The 9,798-nt window shown below is 38.2% G+C and overlaps 1 protein-coding gene across 10 annotated transcripts in view; it reads left to right on the top strand.

Moving 5' to 3' along the window:
• Positions 1-306: 306 nt before the first annotated feature.
• Positions 307-9,798, top strand: part of LOC127951432 (kinesin-like protein KIF1A) — a 31,969-nt gene continuing 22,477 nt past the window's right edge. For 3 of the 10 annotated variants that reach the window (XM_052549315.1, XM_052549316.1, XM_052549313.1), the window contains exons 1-16: positions 307-617; positions 3,338-3,524; positions 4,626-4,699; positions 4,837-5,016; positions 5,147-5,212; positions 5,291-5,469; positions 5,938-6,049; positions 6,292-6,369; positions 6,465-6,530; positions 6,623-6,640; positions 6,725-6,803; positions 6,977-7,055; positions 7,899-8,041; positions 8,256-8,294; positions 9,407-9,540; positions 9,629-9,708. In XM_052549315.1, the coding sequence (XP_052405275.1) occupies positions 3,419-3,524; positions 4,626-4,699; positions 4,837-5,016; positions 5,147-5,212; positions 5,291-5,469; positions 5,938-6,049; positions 6,292-6,369; positions 6,465-6,530; positions 6,623-6,640; positions 6,725-6,803; positions 6,977-7,055; positions 7,899-8,041; positions 8,256-8,294; positions 9,407-9,540; positions 9,629-9,708 (1,433 nt within the window). In that variant the 5' untranslated portion in view covers positions 307-617; positions 3,338-3,418. Of the gene's footprint in view, positions 618-1,439; positions 1,556-3,337; positions 3,525-4,625; positions 4,700-4,836; positions 5,017-5,146; positions 5,213-5,290; positions 5,470-5,937; positions 6,050-6,291; positions 6,370-6,464; positions 6,531-6,622; positions 6,641-6,724; positions 6,804-6,976; positions 7,056-7,898; positions 8,042-8,255; positions 8,295-9,406; positions 9,541-9,628; positions 9,709-9,798 lie in introns of those variants that run through there. The other 7 variants (XM_052549320.1, XM_052549318.1, XM_052549323.1 and 4 more) reach the window with 4 other exon arrangements.

The raw sequence follows: 9,798 nt of genomic DNA, 5'->3' as shown, positions 1-9,798 counted from the left end.
TTGAGAGGGTCTGGTCTGTGCATGCAGAGACATAAACCCTACCGGCTGAGCATGGAATTTCAAATGAGCTCTTTGTGCTTTTAATACTGTGGTTTGTATTTGTGGACACAGAAGCAAACCCATGAACCGTGGTCTTTTTTAAGAGTGTCCAGTGATGCTATTATCAGTGTGTGGTTCTCAGGCTCTCTTTCCCCCTCTCTCTCCCTCCGTTCCTCCCACCCGCTCCCTGTGCTGCATCCATGCTGCTAGCTCCAGCACTGATGATGTCATCAGCGACTCACTGCTGATCAGCATCCTTGGCTCCACCATAAGAGCCATTTTGTGTTAGACTGAAGAAACACTGTCTGTCAGCGCATCCCCACATCCATTAAACCCTCCCTCAGCTTCCTGACGCACCACTGCGTACCAGGCCCTGCAAAACCAGACTCCCTCAGTCTGATGGTCTTGCCAGGGGGGGCTCCACCTGCATTGTTGGTGCTGAGCTAGGGAGAGGCTCAGAGTCTATAGGAAAAAAATAAAACAACTGGGTGAGGAAGAAGACGGCGGATGGAAGCAGACTTGATGGAATAACCCACTGCTGTCCGCAATCTCAACAGGATATTGCCATCAGGAATCAAGTATGTGAGATCTTGATTGCTGTTTGTGTGATTTATGTGTTTTAAAACCATTGTTTTGCATGTCTCTTATGAGAATAAGGAGGGTGGTGCACTGTGCCACTGTTGTCCTGTCTGGAATGCCACAGAAAGGCTGTTGAAATACAAAAGAGTAAGCATAAAATGGAAAAGATCTTGAAGAAGATGCTATTATTCTTTTTAAAAAGAAAAAAGAAAATATATGGAAAATTATGTAGGTTATTTAAATTTGATCTTGTACTATCATACTATTTAAGGACTTAGCCTATATACTATAAATGTATTTAGAATTATTATTATTGATGTCAAAAGACATTTAATGGAAAAATACTTTATTCGGTCTTGTTTACATGCATTGGCAGTCTTGAGACTGTCTATGGTGCTGAAGGATGCTGTTTATGTTGGCCGGGTGAGGCCACGTCATGAAATCTGGTCCTTTTTCATAATTCAAATGTTTTCAGTTTCAAAGGCCAGACAGATTAGACGAATAATTACAGAGGAAAAAGCGTCATCTATGAATATGTAGCGCATTTTTTGATTAGATGCGTTACTGATGGTGAATACAGTGCGCACTAATACTTTAGGGTCAGGAAACGATTTACTTCTTTAATATCAGAATTGAAATTCGAAATTGAATTCTGCATATTTGCCTGCATTCTGCACTGAACTAAAGATTCTGACAAAATATAGCCATAGTAACAGACGCGTCACACTTCGTTTACACCCCGAGTCTAGCGCGACGCGACACGCTGAAACGTTCTGAATTCGCGCTTATACAATGTAACTAGATGATGACGATGATATAAATGCGTAGGTCTTGTCGATCATATTGGGAGCGTTCCTGCATGTCGCGACGCTGGCAGTGTATACTGGGTGTTGCTGCCGCAATTCTACGCAGAGGCAGATCTAAATATAAACAGTTGGTATATACCTTTATATATGATAACATTGTTTTGTATAGCTGGTTTGCATATTAACCGATGAAACGCTTTCATTGCGCTTGTGTTGCCGGCTGAGCGTCCATCACAGCTGATTCATGACTATACCAGCAGATGGTCAGGGCAGCCATTTTCCGGAGACTGTGAGGGCTGTATGTGATAAAAAATAATATTTGCTCAGTGCGTTGGTTTGTGTACAAACGTAACTTGTTTCCTTTTTTTTTTTTTTTTTTTTTGAAGGATGGCATTGAGCCCAGTCTTTTTCTGGAGAGCGATAAGTGTAATGTTGTCCAAATTCATCTAGCTAGCCTACATTTTATTTTTTAATTCTGAATATTTTTTTACTATGGGTGGTTATCCCATATTAAGCTGCCAATAAAAAATGAAGGGGGAAAATCATCAACGTGTAGATGAACAGGATAATTTTACATATTAACTGTTGCAATAATTACCCTATATGTTTCAGTCTAGTTCCCATTGTAGGAAAATTTCTAAATAATTGTTATTCCTCATTGCACCTAAAGTAAATTTGTTGATTCTTCTTAAAAAATAAACTAATCCAGTTTTTCTAATCCTGATTAAAACCATGATTTGCAGAATGAAAGAATTTACATATAATTTGACCTAGTTCCATTTTTTTTTTTTTTACAGTCATTTAAACGGATTACTCTCTCCATAGTAGGACAGTTATTAAATGGGTTATGGTGGATGTCATAGTCTTTTGTACAGAGTTGCTCAAATTAATTGCCACTGACCCAGAGTGTCTTTTTAAGATGTTTTACAGCATGCAGGTCATTGTAACAGACAGTATGCAATTCCAGCATTTATAAACAATCGCAATCAATGTGTGATTGAACCCCATATAAAACAGGAGAATATACATTTACTAATAAATTCATTAATTAAATAATATTGCTTTGTGGTACTCTATTATATAATTTAGTAAGTATATTGCAAACAAGAAAATCTTTCATTTCTTTGTTGTGGCATTTCCAACAGTTTCTGAAGTTGTGTCTGGTTTTGGATTGATTATCAAAGCTCTTAATTTGACATCAGGTATCTACAATATGAGTAGCGTTATTGTCGTGTATGAAGTTCACAGAAGCCATTACCATCACCCTGTTCATCATGAGATCATTCTTTTGTTGTGAGATTGTCATGGTCCACAGGTAGAATAGGGATGGATTTGCAAAATAGATAAGATATATTAGTAGGTTTTAATTATCAAATGTAATCTCATAGATATCAGTAAAGATATTTAGGAGTATTGCCACTGAAACCAAAGGTTCTCTCTGCGAGCCTTGAATAAGCATGATTTTTGCTGACTGACTACCCTTGCAGTTGGATTCTTATTTGAACAAGCAAATTGTGTATTCTTTTAATAAAGCCTGTTTTAGAGGTCATGGGTTCACATAGACATATCTGGTGAACAGTAATCAACTGAATGTGATAAAAGTCCTGATGAATCATGGTCTGGATCTCAGAGACTTCCATTACCTAAATGAGATTATCAGAGGTGTAACTTAGCCAGTACAACCGCCTGAACAGATTTATAGGGATTTTCTTTAATTATCTCCTGTGAAGTGAATTGCTAAGGTACTAGATCTAAAGTGTAGGCCTTAACACATTTCTAGCCTTGTTTTGCAGAAGATGTGCTGATTGTTGATGATTCACCATATACAGCCTTCTATAGTGAAGTAAAATGCACATGTATATTCTTTTGAGATTCCAGCATATACAGTAGCATGTCAGTGTTTCTCTCTACAGGTGGCAGTCGGCCTCTGATTCCTGGCTGGGCTTCGTCCCATCAGATCCTGTGCAGTAGCAGATCCCCAGCACTCAGACACCATGGCAGGTGCCTCGGTGAAAGTAGCCGTGAGGGTCCGTCCCTTCAATTCCCGAGAGATGGGAAAAGACAGCAAGTGTATCATCCAGATGTCAGGCAACACTACCAGTGAGTGCTCTTTCAAAACACATTTTCACTTGCTGTCAATGGTTATTTGAACTCATCTGAGTAAGAGATGATTGTCACAGTGCTGTAGGAATTATTTATGACTGTAATGAAATATTTATCCCCATGGTCTCTCATCAGCACCCCCATGAGAGAGAATAGCCTATTAGTGCATCTTTAGGCTTACAGGTTTAGAAATGTCAAAGAGGTCATGCTTTAGTTTTCAGAAAAAGGCTTTTTAATTGATTTGGTGTGCAGACTGTCACCGTTCGACTAATACATTTGTTGACTGCAGATTTACTGTACATTGATTCTCAAAACGAGTCAAGGTATAAAATGATGTGCAATGTTTTGCATTAATCCATCAAAACAAAAATATGAGGAGCAGAATCAGATATTTATAAAGTTTCGCTAAGAGATGGAGACAGGTTCATCTGATATAATTGTCACTATTGTGCAAGAAAAATAGCAATATAATATCATTGCCAGAATTGTTTTTAATCAGTATGTTTGTAATAAAAATAAAAGAAAAATGGAATGGGAAAATATTTAGCGTGGTAAATGTGCCATTATCAAAAGTTTTGGACACGTTCAGAAACAAAGTCCATTTGATGGCAAGAATTCTGTGGCATTTCAAGCCCCCATTTCTAGAGCAGCTCCAAAAACTGTAAACTGGCCCGTTGTTCTGCCTGCAGTGTGAGTGGGAAAACAGAGTCAGCTGATGCGGAGTGTGAGGTCAGACACACTGCACGGCTTTGTGCTGCTGAGAAGATGCAGGGAGGTTCATGACCTCATTCCCAGAACCCCAGGGATGGCATGATTCACGCTTCCTTAGACTCATCTGGCCTGAAACGTGCCTACATATGCATATATTGCCTTATAGTATATTAACATTGCATAAAATGCTTTTTTGATGACTGTATTGAGATGATAATGGTATAAAAACATGAATAGGTTTTTAGTATTCTCTTTTGCCACGAGAGGCTTCAGGTCTGAACATGATTGAAATTAAATAATAAAGTTGGAAATAGTTTTATATAGTTTGTTGTTTTCTTCATTAGATTATAGATTTATTCTTATCGATATGTTCTCTTTGCTTTCTAGCAATTATAAACCCAAAACAGCCAAAGGAGAGCAAGAGCTTCAACTTTGACTATTCGTATTGGTCACATACAACGGTGAGTTTCGTGATATTAACTGCTGAATCTGCATCTTATGCAACTCACTGCTGCTATTTTTAATTCTTCTGTGATCCTGATGGCTGTTATTGAGACATTTATGATGATTTCCTTTCGTGCGTTTCTGTCTTCAACAGCCAGAAGATGTGAACTATGCATGCCAAAAGCAGGTTTATAAAGACATAGGGGAGGAAATGCTTCTGCATGCTTTTGAGGGATACAACGTCTGTATCTTTGCCTATGGGCAAACTGGGGCCGGAAAATCATATACCATGATGGGCAGGCAAGAGAAAGACCAAGAAGGCATCATCCCATTGGTAGTACACTATTATACCATCTGTAATTGATATTATTGATGTCGTTGATATTGTAGCAAATACTTTAGAATAGATGACTTAGATGCTGTTTGCGGTAACACATTTTTAATGCTGCATCTGTCTGTGACAGCTATGTGAGGACCTGTTTACCAAGATCAGTGACAATAATGACAACACCATGTCATACTCGGTTGAGGTAAGAGCAGCACCTGCATCATAAATTACATTCTTACCATAGAATCAGTATATGAGGTGAAAATGATGTTTTTCTCAGGTCAGTTACATGGAGATCTACTGTGAGCGTGTGCGGGACCTTCTGAACCCAAAGAACAAAGGGAATCTGCGTGTGCGAGAGCATCCTCTGATGGGACCATATGTAGAGGACCTATCAAAACTGGCCGTTACTTCCTACAATGACATACAGGACCTGATGGACTCTGGAAACAAAGCAAGGTGAAACTCATTTCTGAATACGGAAGAGGTTAGCCTCTGAATTACAATACCATTCAAAGGTTTGGCGTTGATACATTTGAAAAAATGTTTTATGAAATCTACCTTTGATCATAAATAGAATAAAAACAGTTATATTAAGAAATATTATTACAATGTAAAATAAGTATTAATAAGTATAATATCTTGAAATATAATTCTTCAGCACTCAATAAATTATTTGTAAGGTCATAATTGCTAAATTATAATTGGTACCTTTTAATAAATTGAATGCGTCCTTGTTGAATAAAAGCGAATTTCTTAAAAAAAAAAAAATCTTACTGACCCCAAACATTTTTTAACAAAAGTGTATATATCTCTGGACATATTGTAATATTGAAGCAATGGAAACTGCAGAACAATTGTATTTATCTAAAATGAAGCATAGATTTCTATATTTATGTATGAAACTGAAACTGTTCTTGTTATCAGGACTGTGGCGGCCACTAACATGAATGAAACCAGCAGCCGTTCTCATGCTGTGTTCAACATCATCTTCACACAGAAACGACATGATGGTGACACAGAAAACACATCTGAAAAGGTACTGCATCCTTTCCTGCAGCCTTTCCCACCAGACCTCCACATTTGGTATTGTTTTAATATTGTACTATATGAGAAAAAGTGAGTGCTTCTTCAGAAATAGACTACAGTACAAAAGTAGGTGAGACTCTCTGCAGTTCAGACTTCACTGATGGATGTTGGCAGTTTGACAGTCGCTGAAGTTGCTGGTGTATGCATTAGCGCTTTACCGTTCTTAGACACAACATTTCTATTTGCAAACAGGTCAGCAAAATCAGCTTGGTAGACTTGGCAGGCAGTGAGAGGGCTGATTCGACTGGAGCTAAAGGCACTAGACTCAAGGTGGGTCACTTTGAGTTCAACAGAGTTAGTTCATGACGATTTGGGATTTCAGATGAGTGCATCATATAAATGTGCGTGCTTTGTACCTTTTCTAGGAAGGAGCCAATATCAACAAATCTTTAACAACACTAGGCAAAGTTATCTCTGCGCTAGCTGAAGTGGTAAGAATTCTTTCAATTTAAATATAGTTATTCTTGAAAGAAATAAAAAAAAGGGTAAATAATTAAAATATATATTTTTGATTGTCTTATAGGACTCTGCACCAAACAAGGTAAGGATCATCCATTGAATTGTTCTTTTTTTATCAAGCTTTTATAGCTTTGACAGTTGGCACGGCTTTCTGTTCTTCCTACAGAACAAGAAGAAGAAGAAAGTTGAGAGCTTTATTCCATACAGAGATTCAGTTCTGACATGGCTTCTGAGAGAAAACCTCGGTATGAGGCTTTATGCACCATGCACATACTGTACCTCCTTAGCAATAAACATTTCTCTCCATCACATAAAACATTGCGTATTACAGTCAATGTGGCCAGTATAACTGTGATATGATGCCATTGCCAACAAATTAAAAAGATTCCTGAAGGTCACAACGGTTTTCATTTATCAGGAGGAAATTCGCGCACAGCTATGGTAGCAGCTCTGAGCCCTGCTGATATTAACTATGATGAGACACTCAGCACGCTCAGGTAAGAACCTTCACTGTACTTTAGACTAATAACATAGGGTCATGTAATAAAACAAATGGTATGTTGGTATGTTAAAGGGATAGTTCACTCAAAAAAAAAGAAAAATCTTTCATTAAAATCCTCATGTCTGTCCATGCCAAACCAGACCTTTATTCATCTTCAAATCACAAATTAAGATATTTTTGGAAATCCGACAACTTTCTGACCCTGCACAGACAGAAATGCAACTACCATGTTCAAGGCCCAACAGATAGTGGGGACATTGTTAAAATAGTCCATGTGACATCAGTGGTTCAACTGTAATGTTATGAAGTTACGAGAATACTTTTTGTTGTGCAAAAAAACTAAACACAACAAATAAAAATAATTACTTTATTCAACAATTTCTTCTCTTCTGTGTCAGTCTTCGATGCAATTTTATTAGAGTACCATGATGCATGTTTTTTTTTGTTTTGTTTTTTACACAAAAAGTATTCTCGTAGCTTTTTAAAATTAAGATTGAACCACTGATATCACATGGTCTATTTCAATGATGTCCTTACTAGACTTGGCCTTGAACATGTGAATTTCGTTTCATTGCGAAGCTCTAGGATTTCATAAAAAATATCTTAATTTGTGTTTCGAACAAAGGTCTTACAGGTTTGGATTGACATGAGGATGTGTAATTTTGGGCAGAATTGTCATTTTTGGGTGAACTATTCCTTTAATGGCTATGCAGTACTATGAAGACTTCATCCAGGTCATTAGATGTCATTAGCCTCAGCAGGTGATGTTCTGAATACTGAACTATTTGGGACATTCTGATGCTATTATGGCTGGTTAATAGCGAAATCACTGTCACAGGTATGCTGACCGAGCCAAGCAGATCCGCTGCAACGCCGTCATCAACGAAGACCCCAACAACCGCCTGGTGCGTGAGCTGAAGGACGAGGTGGCACGTCTGAAGGATCTGCTTTATGCTCAGGGTCTTGGAGACATCATTGAGAGTGAGTCACCTGTGATGCACTTCAAACTGAGGAACTACGATGTTTCAGTCTTCTTAAAATGACAGATTTGCTCTCAGATTCAAATGCTGTGAAGAGAGTTATCCTATGAGTAAAGCAAACATTCTCAGTCTGCACTTTTATTAATAGAAACCAGTGGTCAGACAAGTTTAGGAATGTGTCTGAAGGACTTGTCTTCTCTCTCTGTTTTTCTCAGCATATCCGGCACAGGCTCCTGGAATATCTGCTCTCAAATGTGTGTATTTTGGCACCTTAAATGCTTCACAGTTTATGATAACCCAGGGGTCGGCAACTTCTGTTTTTGTTAAAAACTACATGAACTGAGATTTAAATTTTATTTATTTATTTACAGTATATGACAAAGCTTTATATTGGTAATAAAACTTTATTATCTTTAAAACAAATATAAAAAGCAGTGCCAGTGTGTGTCGCCCATGCAGTACTTTGAACAGGACTGTGTAACTCACAGGACCAGGATGTATTGAGGTCACTCATAATTGCGTGGATCAGTTTTTGGTTTGATAAATAATGATTTTTCTTATATTTTTGCATTCATTAATCCTTTATTGGAATCATTCATCGTTTAAGTTCAGAGCCTGTTTTAACTCATATTTGCTTCACGAGTGGTATTTTGGGAATCTGACTTCAACATTTTAAAATAAAGAGTTAAAGAATATTACAATCATATAACAATCATACATTAAATCCTCTTTCCTTTGTATATGTGTGCCAATGTGGACCCTTCTAATGTTGCCGGCCCCTGTGATGGCCAAAACAGGGATCTCTGGACCACCAAAGTCTGTGCTGTGCAGTTTAAATAAAACTAACTATTCTGACAGGCAACACTATTATTGGACTCTGCTGCTTTGATGGTCCAAAGGTGCTTTAGAGGTTTTGCCTCAATGTGAAGCACAGGCATGTGGTCATCCATGCGGTCTGTGTAGTCACAGATCAGTATTACATTGAGTGTTCAGTTCATCTCCATGCGCATAAGCACAGTTCAATGAATTTGAGGCATGAGGGAAAAATCCATTAACAATAAAAAACTTTTGATAATCTGATTTGGTTGAAAAATAAAAACACACAACAGCGTCCTCAAATTGATGCAGTCTGCCCCGCGCCCTGCAGCTTTATAACCTTTTTAATTAGCTTTTCAGCTTTGTTTGAAACTTTCTACTCTTCCTCCTTCCCCTTCTTTTCAGTCTCCATGGCTTTCCTTTTCTCTTACCAAAAAAAATCCTTTGACTTTCCAACCTGTCATTCCCATATTTTGCCCAGACTTGTCAAATTACAAGAGTAATCTCAATAGCATCCAGGCTGTCAATCAAAGAGTTGATTTCTCCACAGTGACCAATGCCATGACAGGGATGAGCCCCTCGCCCTCTCTCTCCGTCCTGTCCAGCCGAGCTGGCTCCATCAGCAGCCTGCATGACCGGATCATGTTCAGCCCGGGAAGCGAGGAAGCCATTGAGAGGCTGAAGGTGAGAGAGAGGATAATGGAGAGGATGGTTTGATATATTAATATGGACCAGTGCTGATAGTTTTAATGTCGACCTCTTTTCCAATTAGGAAACTGAGAAGATAATTGCAGAACTCAATGAAACTTGGGAAGAGAAGCTTCGGCGTACTGAGGCCATTAGAATGGAAAGGTTGGAGACCCCTGAGAGGGCTTTTATCTTGAAATGTGTCTCAAATTTAAGTTGTGTACTTCATTTGATAAATAAAAATGTTCTGTTTTC

This window comes from Carassius gibelio, chromosome B2 (genome assembly GCF_023724105.1).
Source record: "Carassius gibelio isolate Cgi1373 ecotype wild population from Czech Republic chromosome B2, carGib1.2-hapl.c, whole genome shotgun sequence".
NCBI classification, from domain to species: Eukaryota; Metazoa; Chordata; class Actinopteri; order Cypriniformes; family Cyprinidae; genus Carassius; species Carassius gibelio.
Note: the sequence above shows the minus strand (reverse complement) of the source record. Positions and strands in the feature narration are given on the sequence as shown.